This window comes from Aspergillus tanneri (assembly GCF_003426965.1).
Source record: "Aspergillus tanneri strain NIH1004 chromosome Unknown AapTan_8_pilon_pilon_pilon, whole genome shotgun sequence".
Classification (NCBI taxonomy): domain Eukaryota; kingdom Fungi; phylum Ascomycota; class Eurotiomycetes; order Eurotiales; family Aspergillaceae; genus Aspergillus; species Aspergillus tanneri.
In genome coordinates, this window is record NW_022984635.1 from 2,059,852 (window position 1) to 2,083,381 (window position 23,530).

Here is a 23,530-nt window from a genome sequence, read left to right on the forward strand (position 1 = left end):
GCCTTCGATGGGCTCCCACTGCCTTTCGGCAGTAGGTGCACCACACCGATAGACCAATTTTCCATCCTCCCATCTTCTTGAGGCTATTCCTATCCACACAATATGCCTAGATCAACCGGAGAACTTGAAAAACGCGTATTGGAGGCCTGTAAAGCCGCCAGAAAGGAACAAAAAGCCTTTATGTTGGAACATCGGGTTATCCCTCTGCTCCGGGTGCCGGTCTGCGCTGTCTTAGTATCTGATTGTATTTAGCCTAGTTTGCGGGTGCCTCCGTACCCCCTGAATCCTGGACTCCTTCAAGCTTCCAACAATTAATTTATTTTCAGCAACTGTGCAATGATGTTGTTCTTTTCCCCTTACTTGAGCGACAACATTCACGCTGGAGAGGCTAATCGGTCCAATAACTAGAGCTAGAAAAAGAGCTACCCAGACTCACATAATATCAACTAACTTATCTAGCAATGTGAGAGATCCCATAAAGCAGGAAGCTAGTGCACTATCCGCCTAGCGGATATTCTTCCAAGGTCAGCCTGCTTTTCCCCCTGACTTTTCTCTCATCTTTCTTTCTTTCTTTCTTTCTTTTTTTTAATTTTAAACCGTGAGCATTCCATACCCTCTTACTTCGCATTTAACTTATCTTCTTAAACGTCCCCTTTCCATTGTGATATTATCCGCGACCCCTCCCCACATCGGTTTCTTCTTGATCATCTTCGGATTCTCTGTCATTCCAGAGTCCCACTTTTCTTCCTGACATATCCACACACCAATTATCTCCCGCGGCCATGGCTCCTGACAATGGACGGGATCTTAATTGTGCATGGGAGCATTGTGGCAAAGTACCTGACTCTCCTGTATATTCCTCCCAAAGAGTCCTATCTAATGGTGTCTCAACTATAGTCTTTCAACCGCAAATCGGGCCTCCGCAGGCACTATCGAATACACATCAATGAACGGCCCTATCATTGCAAGGTCAAGGACTGTAACAAGAGCTTTATTCAACGGTGTGCATTGACTGTCCATTCCCGAACCCACACCGGAGACAAGCCTTATATATGTGACCACGAAGGATGTTGCAAGGCATTCTCCGATGTAAGTGACTCCCTTTATTACAGTGCCTGATCTCCATGCAATTCTGACAGCTCTCTCCAGCCATCAAGTCTAAGACGCCACCGCAGGATTCACACCGGGAAGCGGCCTTATATCTGCCAGGAACCTACATGCGAAAAAAGGTGAGATTGGAATGTGCATATGGAGACCTGGTGTTGCTAATGTTGTGACGCAGCTTTTCCCACAAAACCACCCTGTCCAAACATCAACATCGCTCGCACCTACCCGGCACGACTCGACCACCTTTAGAAGACGCAGAATCCGTACATTCGTACCAGAACCCTATTAGTACTTCCGTAGCGAATGACCAATATCTCCTCGCCCAGCAACCCTTCTACCCTTATTTATCCACGCCGACGCATGAGTTCTACCCTCCCAAATACATAGCCATGACACCAGTTGCCGTGCAGGAGGCGGCCCGAATCGTTGCCCATAATGTGCCCGTGACGTCCCCATTTAACGTGCAGCAACTCATGCAACAACGATACGACCAAGGCCGCCCCGGCTACGTACCACTGGAGTTCCACCACCTCATTGCAAGTGTGCCAAAATCCAGGCATGACCTCATGGTTATCTATCATCCTCAGAATTTTGCCATCTTGAGTCAGGTTACTGGAGGTCGACCAGGAAGATCAAGGTGACTCGAAAGATGTCTGGAAAACCGCACAACTATACTCTCTTGATCATTAATTTTGTTGTATGCTCCGTGTGTTTTGGCCCGGGGGGGGGGGGGGGGGTGTTTCTCCGATCTAGTCACATGATTCTGGTCCACCCACGACCACATTATCATTAACCCTTTTTTATTGACAGGAATACTTGACGATTATATAATCTGGGCTATTCTTTCTCCATCTCGGCTTCAATATCCACCTCCGTATCCATGATCATCAATCATCCTTGCCCTTTCCATGTCCATGACCATGCCCATAATCATCCTTTCCACATCCATGTCCATGATCATTCTTTCCGTTTCCACGGCCATGTCCACCAGGTCCGGCCATCATATCGCTCACTTCAGTAGCGTTAACATTAGCGTCATCCTGAATTGGCGGAACCGATGGATGTAGTTAGACAATTTCCATTAATGGCGTAGTTCTAATGGATTGACAAACTTACCGATGCAGGAAAGGCGACTGTCAACGAGGCAAAGAAAAAAGCGGCAATGATTGCGAACCTCATTGTAATGATTTCAAGTCAATTGGCTCTGAAGCGCTTGATCAGGTTTAGAGAGTGCTTGTATATGAGATTACTTTCAGGCTCAGTAGTAGCGACTCAATGAGTGATGGGCTCAAGCGGTAGCTTTTATAATATCCATCTCACAGGTTGCGCTTTTTTGTTTTTTATTTACACTTTTCTATAAAAATGCGCGACACGTAATAAGCCAACGATCATAACCCTATCTTGTAAGTAAATATGTACAATCAAGCAATCAGGATTGATTTGATATAGAGCTCTGCTTACCCCTCGCAGCAACAGCGACAGGAGCAAGGAAAACAAGAATGGGGTTGGCAGGGATAAATAATAAGCATGCAAAATATTTTCCGAACCATTAATTAGCAAACATTCCTTAGTTATGTGGTGTATGTAGAAAAACGGCGAGAGCACTGTATCTAAATGGCTCCCTCTTGCTGAATTTGCTCACAATAACCAGGATTCTGAGAGAACAGGAATGTCCCCCTTCTGAGCTAGTATCACTGATCTATGGATAAGGAATAAGGAGCCATCTATAACTTATTGAAAAGTAAGGTCTCTGACTAATTAAATCTATCTGGGAGAACTGAATAAAAAAAGGGCAAACAAAGGAACAAAGTCGAACCGAGCGGATGCTGAATAATCGGTAATATAGACCAATTTTGGTCGACATAGTTCGACATTGGCTAACTCCTCGAATGGGCCTGGAGTTCCCCGTCGCCTCTTCCCCAGCTGAACCCGCCGCCAACTTTGTGCAGAGACTGTAGCTCCGACTTCGCGTCGCTCTGTTTACTAGTTCTTCAAGCGATGTCTTCGCCACAATGCAATCCAGTTGTTGATCTAGCCTCTGCCGTGAAAAATATCTCCTTAATTAATAGAAAAAGTGCCTTTCTTTATCTATCGCAATCACAGAAGGAAGTGGAAGCCATAGAACTCGATAACAGGACCGTAAAAGGATAGAATAAAGGAATATGTCTCTTCTTTTTCATCGCATACAAAACCAAAGGCAACATAGAAAGTGTGCCTAGTTGAAGTTATACCAACACTGTCAAGGAGCGGCATTCTAATATGATTCGTTTTATATGTACAATCCATACATTAGATATATGGATTTAATTGCAAGCACTCCAGCCAGACTTCGTGTGTCAAAAATACTGCAGTTATCCGGCCGTTTTCGGTGTCACATTGCATTATCCAGGGGCCTTCATCTGGAAGGAATGTAATAAGTGCTTGAATTGGATTTCTTCCTTTTAAAAACTGGCAATATACAGTTTGCCTAGGTTATGTTAGACCGTTGAAGAAGACTCTTCTTATTCTCTTGACAAAGCATTCGAAGGACTTCCTTTGTTAATACCCCCTGATTAATAAATGGTATAATTTAATTCTTTTTCTGGGCCACCTCACTCTTTCTGTATATTGGATGGGTGCTGGGAGGAGAGGCTTCATGACTGTGGCATCCATTTCGTACTGTAAGTCACAACCCACGGCAATAGGACATGATCTAGGAATGCTTTATCGTTTATATCATGAAAATGTTGACACAGGCTGGACACTAAGAACCAGTTTACAAGTGTATTCTTAGTGTAAAGTTCTGTCCGCGAGTAGCAAGGGAAACATAAAATAATTGTCCTAATAAAAACGCAGACAACGAGTGCGAGCACATCATCTATTTTTCAGCGTCTTCTTCACCTGCATAAACCCAACATTCCGAGCAGAACGACCCCGCCATTTAGTACTCGTCAAGAGCTTTCTTCTAGCTCGCTGAGCCCGCTTTCGCAGAAGCATTCTTGACGACGAGCTCTCTTTCTTGTCTAGGGTTATCGCTGGAAGTCGAAGCTTTCTCTTGCCTTTCGATGCTAGTCTTGGACTTTGGGAACTGCTTTTCTTCGGAGCCAAGCGAGCACATGGAGACGTCTCTTCGGGATATGTGAAGTGAGAGATATTTGGATCCTTTGGTTTCCAGTAATTGGCACTTGAGTAATGGAGCAAGCCATTCAGCTCCAGAGACATTCTTTGATGCGCTGGGGTTTGGAACTTTTCCCCGCTCGATTCTACTTGTTCGACCGGCAAATGCATAGTATCTGCAGATAGTTGATTCGAGTTCTCCGGGGATGTAGCTGTACAGACAATAGCCGCCTGAGTAAACGTCAGAAACTGGCTGGATACCAAATGTAGGAGATGCAATGAAACGGGAGAGAATATGACAAATAGAAACAAAAAATGAAAGCGTTGTAACACACTGAGGCCGTAGACCCACGAATATCGGGGGGATAGCTATTTGGCTTGGACTTCGTTTTCAGTGGCGATTTGAATGGTGATCCCAACTGCATAGTTACCAACTGCGTAGTTAACAACCGCGACCCTCAGCCTCTCTGAAGTATAAACAAGTGAAGACGCTGCTACGAATGTTCTTTTTTTTTTTTTTTTGGAATCCACGAGATATTCAAAGGCCGTTATTTCATCTGTTGGCTGGTGACAAAAAGCACTTGTTCTTATATTTTATTTGGTTTCCTACGTACGGTTCACATGTTTCTGTCGTCCACCACTGGACATATCAAGCCATTGGAATGCAGGGGTGTCAACAAGCAAAGGATATCCCTTCGCATATATATATATATATATATACTTCGTGCACCTCATAAATAGCAGGTTTACCTGGTTTGGAGCCATCCCGTCCCTGACAATGTCCACTTTATGCACGTATTATTTATACATCCGTAAAGTGTGAAGTCACTTCTGTACAATGTCACTCTAGGAAGGCTTGGCACTTGCGGAAACAAAGAGGTTCGCAGAATTAATTCTAATACAAACTAAATTGTCCCAAGAATGATCGACCTCCTTAAGTTTCAGCTAGCGTCGACATCAGTAAGTATTACTAGCCGCCACACTTAATGCATGTTGGGGAATTCATGGGAAGAATACGCTGGTAGCTATTCTATCAGCTTCAGGCCAACCCTTCGCCTAATTAGGAAGTAGGTGTTGTCTGCGGAAACACCAGGAATCACAGTATCTCAACCAACTGAGTCTCTTGCATTCCTGTCTAGAGTCTTCGGTGCTCGACTCAAGGTGCTCGACTATCTAAGGATTCAGGGTAGAATGGATCGTCAATACTCCGCACCGCCAAGTCGGGCGGATTATGGTGTTTCCGTAACATTTTGTTTGCAACTTGCGGCACGAAGTTTGGTGGTGGAACGAAACACGACTGCAAGAATTTTGGAACACGGATTCTATGAGTATTTGTTGATTCGGCCCAGCATCCCTCTCGGGTGGTCCCGCCATCGGCCCGCGGATAGTTCTTACTTGGCATACAACAACATCTCGTTTAATCTCTTTTCTCGAATATGCTAGTCCGCTTACTATAGTCCGTCGATACTTTCTTATCCGTAGAGTCGTTATTAGTCCGGAGCCCAATTAATCATGCCTACTATACGGACTTAGTTCAATGGTGGCGTTACAACCCCCTAGTACTGCCTTAGCCTACAGTAGTGACAGGTACGTGGATCCATTCCTACCCTGTCCATACCTACGGCTTAATTACCCCTGAACAAGTGGACGTTTTCATACTTATCCTACCCTAGTGGACAACCATCCAATGTTTATACAAAGATAAGTGGCCTCCACCAGAATAACCCTCATACCCATGACTGGGGTCCACCCGAACCGTTCGTCGCTCTTATTTATTATTAGTCCGCTCTCCATATCTCTTGGTTGCCTCTAATATTCCATGCAATCTTACTTCACTTTTACTTTATCTTAAAGTCTCCCCTCAACTGTCCTATTATTCCCGATACTTTCATCGGTTTCATCTCTCCTCATTCTGTAGTCCCACTTTTCCCCGACATATGCACACGCCTCTCCCGCGGCCATGGCACCTGGCAATGGACGCGATTTTAATTGTTCATGGAAGTATTGTGGCAAGGTACTTTACTGTCTTATACATTCCTTCCAAAGTGGCCTATCTAATAGTATCTTAATAGTCTTTCAACCGCAAATCGGACCTCTGCAGGCACTATCGAACACACACCAATGAAAGACCCTATCATTGCAAGGTCAAGGACTGCAACAAGAGCTTTATTCATCGGAGCGCATTGACTGTCCATTCCCGAACCCACACCAGGGAAAAGCCTCATGTCTGTGACTACGAAGGATGTCGCAAGGCATTCTCCGATGTATGTGACTCTCTTTGTTATAGTTCCTAACCTTTATTTAATTGCTAACAGCTCCCTCCAGCCATCAAGTCTAGCGCGCCACCGAAGGATTCACACCGGGAAGCAGCCTTATATCTGCCAGGAACCTACATGCAAACGAAGGTGAGATTGGAGTGTGGATGTGGAGACCTGGTATTGCTAATGCCGTCACGCAGCTTTTGTAGTAAATCCGCCTTGGCCAAACATCACCGCTCGCACCCACTCAGCACGACGACCCGACCAATTTCAGAAGATACAATATCCGAGCATTCGTACCAGAACCCCATTAGCACTTCTATAGCGAATAACCAGAGTGTCCTTGCCCAGCAACCCTACTACTCACTCATCCGCGACGACGCACAGGTTCTACCCTCCCGAAAACATACCCATGACAACACCAGCTGCCGTGGAGGAGGCGCCGCCAGTCGTTGCCAATAATGTGCCCATACCCTCCCCAGTTGACGTGCAGCATGTTCCGCAATAATACATGCAGCAACTCATGCAACAACGATACGACCAATGCCGTCCAGGCTATGCACCACCAGAGTTCCAGCATCTCTTTGTGGGTATAATCACGGCGGAAGGGCATAGGCTCATGGTTAGCTATGCCCAGAATTCCAGGACAAACAACAATGCGGCTTCTAAAGTAGCCCGACTGACCGGGTGTTTCTCGGGGTCGGTAAATATATTAACATCTCTTGCTGAAAAAGTAATGGGATTCTCACAGAGGAATTTCCACACCCAATAACAAGTTCTCTCTGGGCCCGATCTTCGTGCATACGGAGAGACCCAACCCTCCAAATCTCCCCTCTTCCAACGTGGAAAATACGCCTCCAAAGAGTGCCCAGGACCTCGAAAAGAACCAAAAGAAGCTCTCGAGGATCTTTACTACGGAAGGCTTACTCTGAAGCTCCATCGAGGCCTACAACTGGCGTTTTACCATTACAAAAAGACAAGCAGAGGAGCTTGCGACGATGAGCGATACACTCGACGAATAAGACAGATACAAGCACCCCGGAGCGTGTATCACCAAGAGGGATTCCAAAGCCGAACGACCCGGTATACTCAGTACAAAAGATGCCAATCGATCAATAAAGGACAGAGAGAAAAAGAAGCTTTACAGGAGAAAAGAAGGCTATATAAGCAGTGGAAGAAAGCATACAGCCAACCGTCACCCACGGCACCTACAGGGATAAATACTACATTGCCAGATGCAGCAGTGGCAGCGCAACAAGAAAATGAGGTTTTTTGGATAGATACTGAAGGAGGCACTAGGTTCCAACAACCTGGCTGGTATTTGACTATACTAATTTCGGTGATTGCTAGTCCGAACTAGGAATACAGATGTTGCAGTAGCCTGGCTGGTATAGTGGGGGAGCCCGCGGTGTGACGTAGCACCTCCCATTTGAACCAGTCTTGTATTTCTGTTTAAGACTATTATCGTAGCTTGAATTCGCTAGATTTTCTATTTTTATTAGCTATTTAGAAGGAGCACTAGCACTAGCACTAAGTGAAGCCGTGCATGCTCCAAATTCCTGTGTAGGATATTAGGGCAGTTTATGGCACAATATCTAACTTTGCGACATCACATATCCCTTCCTCTATAACAACCAAAGAAAGCCTAATGGCACCCAAGTTATAAACACAGAGATAATGCTTCCCGCTGTAGCTCTGAAATTCATACTGCTACACTGCTGCAAATATCCCCAGCAAGGAATTGGGATGCAACCTTTCTTGACGAAAACATCACAATGTAACCCTATCTGAGCTCTACTAGTTACAGATTAAGAAGGCTGTGACCATTCCATTAGTTAAATTAAACCGTTCTTTCAGAGTATCTGCTCCGTTTCCGGAACATAGCGTCTGCGCTCTTAAATTAATGAACATGAACTTACTCCCATGACGGGCTGAGGATATATAAAGCTGTGGCATGCCCTAGAGAGTCCAATATAACTAATGCCTATCCACATTTATTTGTTGACTATTACCAGTTCTACCGTTATTTTACACGCTACTACTTCCACAATGCACTTAATACTCTTTTCTTCTCATTGTCAGTGCAGCACTGTTTAGCAGCGCAATTGCCGGCAAGGACGGTTGCTACAAGATCGAAAATTTCGGACTCAAGGAAAATAATTGGACAACTGTCATCCAGGGTTCAAATTTGTCCCGAGCCACTTGCCTGTGAAGTTAAGCACCAGTGCTGCATTGGTGCCTGCTGCCCACATCACTAAAAGGATAGACTATTAGGCTCAGGTAGGGATATACCAATGCATATTAAAAGGGAGAAGGCTAATTAATCTTTCCCACGTCTTAGATCTACAAACAGAGCTTAATCAAGAAGAGAGATGGTTTTCTGTTATGAGCCTCTTGCTAATCTGGATAGGGTTAGGAGAAAACAATTTTTTTATACGCTGTATATTAGCAGGAGGCTCTCTAGTCTATTATTAATATCAGATTGTCTGATGGGTATGTGTTGATGTCGTACCAACTATCTAGCATGTCTCTATAGTCACTCTATAATTGACGGTGTTCCTCAAGCCCCGGAATGCTCCTCCTAGTAAAGTGTAGCTTTGAACAATTGAAAAATTGCGCACGCCCCTAGGGGAATGCGGGAGAAATTAGGCGCATTGGAAATATCCAAGGAGTTCGAATGTGACTTGCCTTAGTTGTTAGAGCATATCGCCAAGCATGGGCGCCTGCCCCCGGTTTCGACCTCGCTTAGTCATCATTTATGTAAGCTAGCTTTTAGTTAGTAGCGGCCACCCGGCCACCCATTCAAGAGAACAAGCAATCGCTTCCAACATTAGTTTCCTCAGACCCCAGCCAATGATGAGGCATATTTTGCCGATTCTGCCACGCTAACTCAGTTGGGTGTTTCATCAGCCCGTAGCCGTGTCAGCAGCGGAAGCAGCAGGCGGTGAACGGAGCAGAATATGTCATTGGCTGGAGTCTGAGGAATCTCTCCCACTACCTGTACTTTGGTACAACAATCTCTGATTTCAGACCAATGCAAGATGTTAGAGATATGCCTAACCGTCACAAAGATAGAAGATTCCGAACTCGATCCTACGGTTACACGGTCATGTGGATGTCTCTCTGATTCATGCTAAGTTTATCGTTTCGGCTGCAGGACAACCTGGGTATTTTATGTGTTCTGTCGTTCTATCCACTCATGTGTTTGATAGCTGGCTTTAATCATGTTAAGAAGCGAAGGGATGTTTGTCGCTCTGCTAGAGTTTGTATCTGAGGAAAGTGAACACATGGAGTTTATGCAAGATATGTTGCCAGGTTGCGGCATGGAATGCGGAAATATTTATGCTCAATACTGAGATTTTAACTACTTGACAGAACGCCATCTATGGCAAACCGTATTTTGTGTTTGATGAGGGAGTAGAATTTGGTTTCTTAGATTCCGTGACTTTGTATCTACGCGATCAGGTGTAGTCATATCATACTGTGGGTTGGGCGGGATTGGCACCAGAAAACTCTGTGGTTCGGCCCTACCCACACTACCTGGATTCTTTTGGCGTCCCCTCCACAAAACGAGAGGGTACTGACACCGGACACCACGAGAAGGTAGAAATCCTTTGTCCTAACTGCCTGACGATAGAAGTTACCCAGCGTGCTCGCCAGGGGCCTTGGCTACAGTTCTTTGTGTCGGCGATGATACGGTCTAACTCAGTCACGTGTTATTCATAATAGGAATAGCTTCGGCCAGACTTCAAGTCGCCGAGCGAAGCGAGAGGTTTTAAGGCTTGTTGAAGTTAAATAACCCACAGCTCCTGTTCTTTGTTCCCTTCTTCCCGGCTTTTTACCTGAGAACTTAATCCTTCAGCTATTATTTGAATTCTTTGTTGTTTCCTTGAGTATAGTAAAATGACAGCCTCTGCCCACACGAGATGGATGGAATACATCCTTGCATACTGTTCACATGTCGATCTCAACAAGTCTGCAAGACACAAACCCCTACAGCAAGAAACTGCTATGGGCGCTACTATATTACAACCGCAACCGCAAACTAACAAGCCGCAGAGAATGTCTTCTACTACACAGCAGGCTCAGCAACCCGCGCCAAGTCAACCAGAGCAGCAAGATACGAACGGGCCTTTGCACAGAATAAAAACTCGTGCGCTCAGTAAACGAGAGACCTTGAAGCGAAGAGCCCCCCAAACACGGAAGAGAAGCCAACGACCTAAGCAACAGGTCCAAGGGCACAATAAAGGTCTGCAAGAGCAGGTCCAGCAACAGGTCCTGCGACTAGTTAACCAACTAGTACCGCAAAAGATCCAGCAAAAGGTCCGGGAAACACAGGAACAATTTCTGCAAGTCGAGCAACAGGTCCAGCAGACCCAGGAGCGAATTTCACAAGTCGAGCAACAGGTCCAGCACACCCAGGAGCGAATTTTACAAGTCGAGAAACAGCTCCAGCAACAAGCTCAGCAAAACCAGGATCAAACCTTGCAAGTTCAGCAAACCCAAGGACAAGTTCTGCAAGTCCAGCGAGCCCAGGAACAAATCCTGCAAGTCCAACAAGCCTATCAACAAATCTTGCAACAAGAAGTCTACCAACAGGTGCTGCAGAAAGCCCAGGAACAAATCCTGCAATTTCAACAAGCCCATCAACAAGTCTTGCAACAAGAAGTCTATCAACAAGTGCTGCAGCAAGCCCACTACCTCCAGCAGAAAAACCAAGAATCAGTAAATCAGATGCAGCAAACAATCCAGAAAGAGGCCGAGGTTGCCGAACAACAAATTCTACGCAACATGGTTCAATTTGTGGACCCATTTCTGATGGCGCGGAATCAAAAACAGGGGAGGCAAATCGAGGAGCTAGAAGCTAAGGTTAAGCAACTAGAGCAGGGCACGGCACCGACAAATTGAAAAGGCGGCGGGAAATGGGCTGGGTTAATTAATAATTTAGAATACACACACACACACACACACACACACACATATATATATATATATATATGGGCTACATTTACGTTGAATCCCTTTGTCTCCATTTAATCAGGAACGTACTGAAGTTCCAGTACAGCTAATAGTAGGAGTTTTGAGAGGCGACTAAGTTAAAAGGCTAGCAGACAAATCCTTCAAGAACATTTGCTCGCATGCGTGCCGCACGGCTGTATCTGTTTATCCCCACAGAGCCTCGCTCAGACGTGGTCAGCCCCCCATAGATCTCCTAAGCCGTCGGAACCTGGAACGGACTGAATATCTTGCGAACAGACTAAGGAAGTAGGGGCATGTCAGGCCGAGTGAGAGCTTGCTGGGCCCGATCAAGATACTTGAAGATGCAGAATAAGATTTCTGCTGGAAGGAGACATTAGTATTGGTGCGGAATTGGTGGTTCCTCTTGAGAACATCCCAGAGACCATCTCCTTTATAGTAGCTGGAGGAGTCAAACCAAAAAAAAAAAAAAAAAAAAAAAAAAAAAAAAAAAAAAAAAAAAAAAGAAAAGGAGAAAAGTAAGTATGAACAAAAAAGCGTGTTAAAATTGACCATACTTGCAGTGATGAGTTCACAGGCCTTAACTAGTGCAAATGCCAAAAGGGTAGCCACACTGACGGTCCAGGAGTGCATCTAGAGATTGGAAAAACCTGGCCTAGTACAATGCAGTTAAGGACAATCGCTCTTTTGTTTGACTACATTATACAAGAGGGAGGACAATCTTCTAAGCATTTTTTATTGCCCATTCCTTGTTTACACCTGTGCGTACGATTGTCCTTGTAAATCGGTTGTGTCACCAAACCTTAATGTGTCCCTTGGTGATAAAAGCTCGCTGAGCATGGAGCAGAGTTATAATCTCGGGTATTTTAATAGGATGTATTAGATTGATGGTTCCCGGTGTAGAGTAATGGTATCTTTGTAAGTAATTTTTTTGGATAATTAGACACAAACACTAGGATGACCATGGAAAGGGGCCAATAGGAACAACTGACAACATTGCGCATCCGAATTCTGGGACAATGGTGGAGTTCGATCAAAATATGCTCAAGGTGGGGGATGAGATAGGTTATCGTTAGATACCTTATGATGTGTAAGAGCGGATGAAAAGGCGCTTTGTCTCCGCCCAAGGGCCAGCAGGAACCATATCATGTGGAAATCTTCCATCGTTCGACATGGCGTACCGGTCCGCTCCGGCCTTTAACATGTCTCCGGCCGCTTCCCAGCTTCCTCCTTTAGCAACGAGTGTGTGCAAAGCCGTAAATCCAGAGTGATCCTGCGAGTTCACATCGGCTCCGTGTTCAAGAAGCAGTGCAATTACTTTGCGCGCCTCGGATCTAAAACAGTATTCTGCGACATGATGTAGAGGTGACTTTCCCTGCATGTCCCTCGAATTAACAGAAGCACCACGTTCGAGTAGCATAGTTGTCAATTCGATGGAGCACATTCGTGCGGCAAGAGAAAGAGGCGTCAGCCCATCGATGTTTCGAAAGTGAACATCGGCGCCAAGTGATAGAAGGTTATGGGCGCTTTTCACCCCTTGACGGCAATAAGAGTATCTGATAGCGTTGAAAATTGGAGTTTCACTCTGCTTGCCGCCGGCCCAGTTCACATCAGCCCCGCATTCAACAAGCCAGCCCATCATACCAGGACACCCACTATGTGGCCGAGTAGCCAAATGAAGCACGGTTTCTCCCCCTGCATCTCTTGCCATAATACTAGAACCATTTTCAACGAGTGCCTGGGCTTGTTTGATGGCTCCCTGAGAGACCGCATAGAGTAGAGGTGTCTCTTGCCTATCGTCTATAGCGTCCACTTGGGCCCCCTGCATTACGAGTGTTCGGATAATGGCTTTGTTGTCTTTCCTGGAGTTCCTGGGTTTCTCAGCCGCGTAGAAAAGAGCAGTCCGTCCTTTCCCAGAATACCTCGTGTTTTTGAAGTTGGGATCGGCGCCATAATGCAGTAGGAGGCGCACAGCACGTGCGCATGAATAATAGGCTGCTACCTGTAGCGGTGTCCTCCCCCAACTGTCCTGAGAATCCACCTGGATACCAGAATCTATGAGCATCTTCATAATTGTGGGAGAAGCATTCTTCGTAGCCGCGACGTGTAGAAGTGTATTTCCACTTCCCAAGATATGTGTGTCAGCCCCTCGCTTCAAAAGCAGCACCACCTTTGATTCCTGATTTGACCGGATGGCCTCCATAAGCGGGGCACGTTTGTCAAATACAACGGAATTGACCCTGGCACCATAACTTAGGAGCAGCTCAGTGATGGTCACGTCGCTACGTTCAGCTGTCGCCAAAACCAAGGGCCGTCTGGCGCGGAGGTCAGCCGCATCTGGCAACGCTCCATTTTCCAGAAGAAGTTCTACAACACGGGTATGTTTGTGAATCACAGCTTCCAGAAGAGCGGTCGATTGTGTCTCATTTGGTGATCGAAGGTTAACATCAGCGCCAGCGGCCAGCATATGTCTAACTCCGTGTTCGTCGCCATGGATTGCGTACCACACAAGAGCAGATCCACCATCAGATTTGATATTTCTCTGGTAAAGCTCACTGATCAGGAAATTGTAAAGCCTGCGATTAGCTCGTATAAAATTAAAAAGATCTTTTAGCGATACCAAATGGTCTGCAATTAACAAGGTAATTTCCAGTGGGAATAAGTGAAGAGGCATGGTGTTCGTTCTGCTGTAAATTCAGGATCTTAACTCTGATGTTTTGAGGACGGGGGTGAGCTAACACGATACATCGCAACGGAAGACGTTATAAACCCACCTTAATTATTAACTATTAACGGGAGTAAGAATGACATTCCAACAAGAGCAGAGCGACACTATGTCCTTCGACGGCAGGACGGTCCAACCCACCCGGCCCTCAAAATTTAAATGTCTGGAAGGTAGTATTAGACCATGGAGCAGGGGATTTGTTTGGAATGCGTATCAAAAAGGCAAATTAAACCTGGTAACGCCAGAATTAACTCCTAATACAGCTTACCTTATATATGCGGCTGCACGTACATGCATCACCACTCTGACTGCCAAAACCGGTGTGAGCCAAAGATGGAACTGTTTTTGAGAGTGGAACGTTTCTGCACCCCACAAAGAGATTACCTGGAAAGTTACAAATTGTGGTTCCTTTCGTAACAAGTATTAGCAACCAATTCACTAGGTGGAGCCATAGTTACGTGACCCTTTTTTTTTTTCTTTTTAGGATATTACCTAGTATAAAAACAAGGTTTCGTACTAGCCACAAGGCTGGTACTATAGAAAGTGCTGTCTATCACTTCATTATTAAATTCCAAGTCATGAGGTATCAATTAAGTTATAAAACATGTTATATTACAGTATATGCAGAGGTGAAAAAAAATAGTTTCCAAACATCCATTACTATTCTTCCTGGATCGTACTATACAAAATATAACTAGATAGCCAAACTGAGCGCGGGCTTTTTATTCCCTCTAGTAATTAATAACTTGCGGCGTGCCTAGAGCTGAAAACATTGGCTCCATATCTGTGCAGATTGGCCGTTTTCTAAATCTTGGGTTCCAATCTGATCCTTCTGATTTTAGGCGTAATAATAACCCGACTCGCGTGGCTAAGATGTAATCTTCCTAATATGCGTCCTACATCTGCCTTGGTATCGTAGAATGCGACGACACATGGTAATTTTCTGGGCACAGTATGTGCTCTCTCTCAAAAGCGCAAACAACAGACGCTCAATAGACAAAGCAGAGAAGCTCCCAAGGAAAATACACTTCCCAGCCACGTTGCGGCCAGCATGTGTGGGCCGAGGTGAGAGTGAACCTTAAGGTCACCTAGAAACGTTCGGATCCCTGTGGATATTAAGCTGTATATGATCGTCACGGTAATTGATGCACCAACAACGAAGATTGAAGCAACCTGCCTGCAGATTAGACTTCTGACTCTTTCATCATATGGAATAACTTACAAGAGAGCAGGCAAGTGTCGGAACTGCTCCCCATTTAAACAGCATTGAAAAGAGCCCTGTAATAACAGTCAAGGCGGTGGCGACTATTCCAATAATATATGCCGTGGTAGCCCATTTGGAAGGTTTTGAGAGTCCCGAAGGCGCACTTTTGCTCCCCTCTGGCAGCAGCGAAGTCGATCCGGGTACTTTGGACTCTAATATCGCCACCAAGTCAAATGAAAATGACAATGTGGGTTTGGAACATCTTAAATACTCTGACGCGTCTTCCTCTCCGTCACAGTATCCCCAGAGACCAACTGCATAATAATCGGGTAGATTCGACTGAAGTTTGCCTCGTAGGTCAGAGAGAGTGTCACTGGCTTGGTTAAATGCATTGTGGGCTGAGTCTGCCAGATCGGTTGCCTTGTCTGCGAGATTAGATGCCTGGTCTGCCATATTAAAGGACCGAACCACCCTCTGTTGCATCAAACTTGTCCAATCTATCTGGAGATTGTACCCGTCAGTGACCTGGCCATGGAGCGGAGTTCTATGTAATATACCTTCAAGAAAAACAAATCTTGGGGTGACGAAGGAGATCTACATCCTGCAAAGACGATGGCCAAACATGTCAAGGACACTACGGACAGTGCCAATGGAAGAAGCTTCAAAGAATGTCGTAACATCGTGAAATAGGTAAATAGCGGACGACCCGGAAGAGGCAGTTTTATGGCACAAATAAAGAAACTGGAGGTACCCATACAGGACTACAGTAACAGGTCGATATAAATACTATGATTTTATGGGTATTCCCTTGCCTCCAAGATCGGTTAAAAAGGACCAAGTTTACTCAGTCGGTCGAGCCGTAAAACTACCAGCGTAGAATTCCTGAAGAAACTTTCAACGTCGGGTAACTTACCAGATAAAATTTTAATACACGAATATCTCAATATTTGAGGCCAAAGTTGTGGGAAATCCCTAGCTCCCCAAAATACCCGGAGCCTAGACGTGTATGGGTGGTGTGGAAGCACTTTTTGAGCTTTGGTAACTTACAAGACTTTATTTAACCAGGTCGGGGCTTGATCAAGATAGTGGTAACAATCCACTAGCGACTCCCGGCCGAAAATGTCCGCGTTCTAAGTCCAAGTACAAGCCAAGCCCGACTAAGCTGTCTCATCAGGGCTTGCATGTGCATCCCACTTGTATTCCAATTTCAACGGATCGTTCTCTCTAGAATACGGCAGGACCTAGCCCTTGGAATAGTACCGCTAGACTAATTAGGCGTATTGTCACAAATGCCTATCCTATATAAACTCGTCGGCATATTTTCCGGTACATAAAATAAGCTTCCAACCAGTCTCCAGTTCTACCATGGATAGTTTCATTTTTTTTAAGTGACCCTGAGACAGATGGCTCAAAGAAAACGACGGTAATATTCACAATACACGAAGAGGTATAGTACCTATCGGACGCGCCTTATATGTTCGCTTAAGCCGGATCTGGGGCGCACTTCAAGTTCAGCTGAACAAGCATGCGTACCTGAGGGCCTTGTTAAAATCTGTATAGGCCCGCGCGACTCGACTTTATTCCTCTTATCCTTGTAGTTAGGGAATTTTATAGTTTACGTATTCTCATACAATACGCATGCAATTCTTTCATAGGGTTTATGGGGTCGATCATAGTCGGCTGTATTTAATATTAAGGCTCGGATCTTGGGGGAGGTAGGTCCTGGTGATTTTTGTCTAGCAAGGACTTCAAACGCAAAAATACGAGTAATTAAACTGGAACAAATTAAAATAAAGTAAATTAAAAGAGAAATAAAAAGACAAATTCAGAAAAAGCTCAGGGGAATGTCCCGATAGAGGTGTATTTTACAAATTAATTTATTCCGATAATAAATCATCAGATACTGGGTGCCTGTAACGTACGGGATCCACAGAAGAATACCAGGAACTGACCAAACTGGTGGGGAATAAACTTTCGGGAATTTCCCCTTCCAAAAATACTGTAGGAGTTTGAGTTGTGCTCCGATTAGTTCTCATTTTCTACTTCCGGAGTATAGAGTAAGTTGAGGCTGCTCTTTTTTGGCCTAGCTCTAGATGTTAACTTGTGGTGGTTGGGTGGGGTTCATGGTGGTTCATAATTATCGTAATTATGGATATTAGTAGACTGACAAGGGAATGACTAAAATAGGTACGGTTTATATTCTGATCACCAACTTGCGATTTACGCGGGTCTGTTGAAACCTGTGGTATTTGGAATGGCTACTTTCTATGGAGGGAATTTTATGTGTATTGTGTTCCAACGGTGGTCCAGGCGTATATACAGCCAGCGTATATTGTTTTTGAGTACTAGTTTAAAGTAATACTTGTGAGGTCGCTCGATGTAAGCGTGTGAAGCCACCGGTATACTTTAATTGAATCCCATAGACCGGGTAAAAAGATGGATAATTCACAATACTGGTAGGGCCCCAGAAATGTGGTGATAATTTGAACAGTACTATCTTTAGAGAACAATACCCTAGGGGTAGTAGTGGTGGCGGTGGTGTTGCAAAGGGTCAGATCACTTCGAAATTGGAGGGTGTACAATGCACAGCCCTGCCTTGCTTTCCCGTTCATGATCCTCCTTAATCAAACGAAGTTTCCAAAATCGATATACCAAAGTGAATATCAGCGAGACAGCTGCCAGGAATCCGCTCACAATAACTGTCAAGAGAGCCATAATGGACCAATATCCATCTTTCGCTGTGTAGACATTAATCAGAGTGGTAACCAAGCCCGCAATGGTATTAAGGGAAACTGGTCTGTTAACCCGTCAGTCAACATTGTGCGAGGGTGTTCTATGTCTACCTACATGAATAGCCGGTTAATAAGCCAGATATAATTATGCCGCCATTTCTGGAAAAGAAATAATATAATTCCAGCCCCGATACCCAAAAATGACCATGCTATGGCTACCAATGGTGGGTTTTGAATAGTATCAAGGACCGCTTTCTCGGCGTCGTTCTTGGTCAGATTCTCTCCCAGCGAGCTTGACTCCTGCAAAGTGGTAAATGTTCCAGGAATAACAATAAACCCAGCTAGTAAAATCCAACCAGCAAAACTGGAGAGGAGATTGTAGACCCAGTGGATGTCTTGCAGTTCCAAAAGCATTTGCATGTATGTCGTTCCCACGGTTTGACTGGTGTCGCTACGGACTATACCAGAGTCTTTTTGGTAGGAAAACAAAACCATGGCTCTATGGGAAGAGGACTTATGGGGATCCGTTTTGATAGAGAGTGTACAGGATTAAACGAACAGTACAGTACTGTATGAGCGGTGAATGGAACTGGACAGAAATAACCCAAAGAACAGGTTGGTATATGCCTATTTATCTTCTAGCCTGCGCGCCTCAGACTGCAATGTATAAAACCAGTAAATTACAGTATCGAGGTTTTATTTACTAACCGGGTAATTCTGAGTAACAAATGGAGCGCTGCTGCAGAGATAACTGTCTTAACACTCTTATAGTACTGCAGTATGGGAAGTTACGTAACAGAAATTATTATAGCATATGCTTTTTATTTTTACCACCAGCATTTTCCTGGCAGCCAAACCGGGTCTGAAACAAAAATTCGAGTAGATCTCCCAGTTACAGTAAAATTCCGGTAGTCTCGATCAATGGCCTGCGATGGAGTGAACATGCATGGAAAACAAACAGATAATGGAGACCTCAAATTTAGACGGAACCGGGCCGTTAAATACATCCCTTGGACTTAGTAGTTTTGGTAAGATATGGGACAGTATTAAATGTGGAATCAACTGCGGCTACGGTTCACGGGCTACGGATAATCAATGTCTCGTCAGTGCACTCTGTTTTTTATTTCTGGGGTCAAGCCTCATGTTTTCTCATCCACCAATGACTAGCCCGTGAGACACTCAAGGCAGATAGATATAGGACATGAAAATCGTGTCACATGCATTATGGTTTTCTCTCTATACCTACGCAGTTCGATAGCATGGTGCAGTAACTAGTCAGTTAATACAGACGGCTGGCTAAAGCTACCTGCCTTCCGAGCAATCATACAGAAAAAGTTCGCTGGACGTAGACACCAACTGCCTGTACTAACATTCAAAAACGAATGCTTCTGAGAGTTAGTCTTCTACATTGTACTGGAAAATTGCGGATCTCAGCTCGTACCTGTAGTAGTTCATCGATAGTCACATCGGATGGTGCATGGGCGAAATCCGACGCCAGAACGCCAACAGTGCCCCTGGTGGCAGGAGCATCACTTGATCCCAAAAGTAAGCGTGCGAGTTTGCAGACATCTTTAATATCACGAGACATTCCTTTGGGCCCAGAGTTCGTGACCATACTCTTCCCAATATTTGCTAAAACATGTTAGCCCAGTATACTTGGCTTGGCCATAGTGGTCTAACCCACCGATTTTAACATCGCCATCCTCCATGATGTGGATGTTACTTTCAGAGAGAGACCCATGACTAATTCCGATAGTCTTGTGAATGTATCGCAAGCCCTTGAGGACCTAATACAACGTAGTCTATTAGCAAACCTCTTATGGGTCCAGGGACCAGGCTCATCAGCCAAGCATACCTCACGACAAATGGTAGCAACTTCGACCTCCCCCAGCTGGAAAACAGGCGAGAGAAGGAGGATCTCCTTCAAGGATATACCCCATTTTTCGTACACAAAGAACAGAGAGTTTTCTGTCACAAAGACCTCTCTGAGATTCACCAAATTCGGATGAGAGGTCTCCATGAAGCAGTCAATCGGAACCATGTCGCCTGCCATGCCCAGCTTCGTCACATAGCCGACTGGAGAATTCGCCGTAAATTCAACGGCATTGATCCCACTGTATATAGGCTCCAGACCGATAAAAAAGCGGTCCATCGCCGTGTACGGAGATCCATGTTTAACGAACTGGTTTTTAGACGCTGTCTCTTCAGTGGTACTGTCCGTTACCGTGCTATTGGAAGAAGGTTGGCGAAAATATGAGGAGATCTCGATCGGAGAGCCTAACTTCCTTGTCGCACCCATCATGCAACTGGGATACCTGCTAAATTGTTTTCGTGTCTCCATCGGGAAATTTGCGGCCAGTATCGCAAATGCAATTCCAAATACCAACCTCTGGCTTAAGTATTAGATTCCTCAGGGTTTCTCCACGTCAGCAGGACAACCTGCATGATCCGATGCGATATAGCAGTCCAAAACAAGTCACCTAATAGAAATTTACTGTAAAAATCCAGGACTACCCTATACGAAATGTATATAGTATTTATTAATAATAATAATGTATATAGTATACACTCCTGGATGGCCATCTTCCTCGGCCTTGGGCGACTCACTAGAGCAATTGAAATTTTACCGCTAAAATAGCTCGAAAAGGCATATTTTTGGGTGGGACCGGTACTGTATCTTTCCACCCTAGCTTGAAAATACATTGAACCTTTTGGGGTCCGGGCAACGGGATCGGCGGGCTCGCCGGACCCAGTTTGAAAGATTCACCCCACTATACATACCCCCAAGTAATACAAATAATACAGTTACTGGTCGGTGGTAGATTAAGCATAGTAGGGCTCACTGGGATCAAAGCAGCCAAGGCCTCAATACATTCTCGTGATTCAAATGCCGCTACCAATCGCGATGGCATATATACACACCGTTCGCCCTTGGACGATCCATTTTAGGAGATACTCTTAAGTTGGTTTGCAAACGATCCTTACCATGTCCGACGTTGGAGATCTTTTCGAAGATGTTTCCTCACCACCGGCCAAAGATTCTGAAGATACTCCTGCTCCAGAGGCATCTTGCATTGTTCCCACTAGAGGCACACTGCCAGGAGCTTTCAAGAAGAATAAATTCCCCCCAGCTACAAAAAGGCTCTTTTTCCCCATTATTCCAGATGGTGGAGGACTGAACTGTTTAGCTCCTGCAACTGCCGGAATATCCGCCGCATCCTTCTTCAAGACGCTCCCACTTGATGCCTTGCGTGTTCCTGTGGACGATATAGTTAGAACCTCGCACGAGAATCTTGTGAACCTCCAGGAACTGTACATTGGGTCAAGCTCGGTCATTCTTACATACGACAGTTGGGGTATCTCTCTGCAGGAGATCTGCCGAGCCTCCAATATTTTCGCTGGCAACGAGAGTGCGGTTGCTACCATCTGCAAGGAGGTGAGATCCTTATCCCATCCAGCCTTCTTCATTCCTAAACACGCCCAAGAAAGCGGCTAACGCCAAATCAGACTCTGAAGGGCCTCCAATATGTACATGATGAAATCGGTATCGCGCATGGAAATATTTCCTGTGGAACTGTCATGCTGACCGAGAGTGGACGGGTGAAAATTGGTAAGAGGTCGGATAGTTGACAAAAGAGCCCAACTGTGTGGCTAATATTATTTGACATGTACAGCGGACGTCGGTGATAGTATGCTTCAAAATCATGATCCCGAGGAGAAAATCCAGGACTGTCAGGCTGTCTGCCAAATGGCGAAGGTGCTTCTGCAGCTTGGCACCGCAGACAAACCGGCCACGACACTATACCTGGAAGCCGAGAATTTTGCAAATGCACCGTTTGGAACCACAATCGAGGAGTTAATTAACGTAAGATCTCGGTGTGACTGCAGTGACTGATGCGCTAACGATGTTGCAGCATCAATTCCTCAATAGAGGGGTCGAATCTCGATCTTTGCAACCTTTTCCACTCCTCCTGAGAATTTTACACTCCCGATCCTAATACCAGTGTTTGGACCAACACCGCAGGCGTTGCATTGTAACTGCTCGCTGTTCTCGCACATATTTGTCTGGGCTATATGCATACTGTACATGCATAATCGCCCTCGTTGCGCGTACAGTAGTCTTGCTAATAGCCAATATATCTAGAAGGTCAGATCTTTGTGTTCTACTTCATTCCATACCTGAGATACGTATGTTAGAATAGCCTGGGGTCATGCAACTAGGTGATAAGTTTATTGAAACTCTACTTCCACACCCCTGTACCTTGGGTTGTGTTACGGGGTATGTGTAGTAGAACAGTGGGATAGAATTTATTAACAACTTGTCATTATCGCTGCTTTGTTTAAAATTTTACTCTGTAACTAATTGAAATTGGTGTCTAAGCTTTGGAAATGGTGTACTGTACGGGTTTGTGTATCGGCAGCCTGTAACTAGAGCATTCTAGCTTTCGCCGACAACTATGCTGGCCTTGGGGATGAGGTTCTGCTCCATTACTAAATATTTTGTTCTCGTTAGATTAAGTTACTCAAGAATCATAAAAATGACTGGTCCATTGTGCGTTGTTAGGGGTCTAAGCCCCAACATGCCTCCAGCTCGGCTGTGTTTCACATGACCAGTCCACAGAAGTGTTGATGTAAGCATTCTAATCAATGGAACGCCTAACGTAATCGGTAAGCGAGCGCCGCATGAAAGCGAGCGCTGCACCTCTCTATTCCATATAAAATGACACTTTTTGAGAGTCTAATCTCAACAATAAAGCACCTAGAGGGCATAAAATTTAATATACAGTATAATATAATAACGTATATATATATATTAAGCAGAGAAATTTTAGGAATGAATATTTCTCCAGATAAGATAAATTACAGCTGTATTTTTTATATTTTTAGTTGTCCTAGTATTTAAAGCCAAGAAAGCTATTTAAAAACATGAAAATACCTTTTAGAATCCATATATATGTTATTGTCTTATAAAGATGTTTCTATATCTACTGGTGGTTGAGATATTAAGGTTTCAAAGAGTGCCATTTTATATGGCGTACAGAAGTGCGGCGCTCGCTTTCATGCGGCGCTCGCTTACCGATTACGTTATTATTGGATGAGCGACCCAACATAGCGTAAAAGTTCTACTCTACTCCATATATGACTAATCTCGAGGATTAACGCCTTGTTTGGGTATATTCTTCCCACATCAGACTTTCCTCACCTATATGCCTTAAAAAAAGGAAATACGTTATACTCCTGGGCCCAGGATGCCAAATAAATGTAAAGGGCTGGAGCCCGCTTGACTTCTCGGGCCAATGTCCCTATTATCCCTGTTGTCCCTGTTGTCCCTGTTGTCCCTGTTGTCCCTGTTGTCCCTGTTGTCCCTGTTGTCCCTACTGTCCCTACTGTCCCTACTGTCCCTACAGGCCGTACAAGCCCCATTGGCCCT

At 44.9% G+C, this 23,530-nt stretch overlaps 8 protein-coding genes across 8 annotated transcripts; 4 read left to right on the forward strand and 4 right to left on the reverse strand.

Moving 5' to 3' along the window:
• Positions 1 to 782: 782 nt before the first annotated feature.
• ATNIH1004_011289 (C2H2-type zinc finger protein) lies at positions 783 to 1,748 on the forward strand (the record flags this gene model as incomplete). The annotated part of the gene is made up of 4 exons (XM_033575852.1): positions 783 to 836; positions 898 to 1,089; positions 1,150 to 1,229; positions 1,283 to 1,748. The coding sequence occupies 4 exons, from the start codon at positions 783 to 785 to the stop codon at positions 1,746 to 1,748; spliced, it is 792 nt and encodes a 263-aa protein (XP_033421707.1).
• A 246-nt stretch (positions 1,749 to 1,994) lies between these two features.
• On the reverse strand, positions 1,995 to 2,286 carry ATNIH1004_011290 (uncharacterized protein; the record flags this gene model as incomplete). Its single annotated transcript, XM_033575853.1, has 2 exons — positions 1,995 to 2,147; positions 2,224 to 2,286. The coding sequence occupies 2 exons, from the start codon at positions 2,284 to 2,286 to the stop codon at positions 1,995 to 1,997; spliced, it is 216 nt and encodes a 71-aa protein (XP_033421708.1).
• A 3,877-nt stretch (positions 2,287 to 6,163) lies between these two features.
• Positions 6,164 to 6,923, forward strand: ATNIH1004_011291 (C2H2-type zinc finger protein; the record flags this gene model as incomplete). The annotated part of the gene is made up of 4 exons (XM_033575854.1): positions 6,164 to 6,217; positions 6,276 to 6,467; positions 6,529 to 6,608; positions 6,662 to 6,923. The coding sequence occupies 4 exons, from the start codon at positions 6,164 to 6,166 to the stop codon at positions 6,921 to 6,923; spliced, it is 588 nt and encodes a 195-aa protein (XP_033421709.1).
• A 3,441-nt stretch (positions 6,924 to 10,364) lies between these two features.
• ATNIH1004_011292 (uncharacterized protein) lies at positions 10,365 to 11,369 on the forward strand (the record flags this gene model as incomplete). The annotated part of the gene is made up of 1 exon (XM_033575855.1): positions 10,365 to 11,369. One exon carries the CDS (start codon positions 10,365 to 10,367, stop codon positions 11,367 to 11,369), a length of 1,005 nt encoding a protein of 334 aa, XP_033421710.1.
• A 1,150-nt stretch (positions 11,370 to 12,519) lies between these two features.
• On the reverse strand, positions 12,520 to 14,112 carry ATNIH1004_011293 (uncharacterized protein; the record flags this gene model as incomplete). Its single annotated transcript, XM_033575856.1, has 1 exon — positions 12,520 to 14,112. One exon carries the CDS (start codon positions 14,110 to 14,112, stop codon positions 12,520 to 12,522), a length of 1,593 nt encoding a protein of 530 aa, XP_033421711.1.
• Positions 14,113 to 17,923: 3,811 nt separating this feature from the next.
• Positions 17,924 to 18,594, reverse strand: ATNIH1004_011294 (uncharacterized protein; the record flags this gene model as incomplete). Its single annotated transcript, XM_033575857.1, has 2 exons — positions 17,924 to 18,164; positions 18,215 to 18,594. 2 exons carry the CDS (start codon positions 18,592 to 18,594, stop codon positions 17,924 to 17,926), a joined length of 621 nt encoding a protein of 206 aa, XP_033421712.1.
• Positions 18,595 to 19,157: 563 nt separating this feature from the next.
• Positions 19,158 to 20,398, reverse strand: ATNIH1004_011295 (uncharacterized protein; the record flags this gene model as incomplete). Its single annotated transcript, XM_033575858.1, has 5 exons — positions 19,158 to 19,181; positions 19,470 to 19,484; positions 19,541 to 19,731; positions 19,784 to 19,886; positions 19,955 to 20,398. 5 exons carry the CDS (start codon positions 20,396 to 20,398, stop codon positions 19,158 to 19,160), a joined length of 777 nt encoding a protein of 258 aa, XP_033421713.1.
• Positions 20,399 to 21,085: 687 nt separating this feature from the next.
• ATNIH1004_011296 (uncharacterized protein) lies at positions 21,086 to 22,097 on the forward strand (the record flags this gene model as incomplete). The annotated part of the gene is made up of 4 exons (XM_033575859.1): positions 21,086 to 21,535; positions 21,607 to 21,709; positions 21,774 to 21,964; positions 22,014 to 22,097. 4 exons carry the CDS (start codon positions 21,086 to 21,088, stop codon positions 22,095 to 22,097), a joined length of 828 nt encoding a protein of 275 aa, XP_033421714.1.
• Positions 22,098 to 23,530: the final 1,433 nt, after the last annotated feature.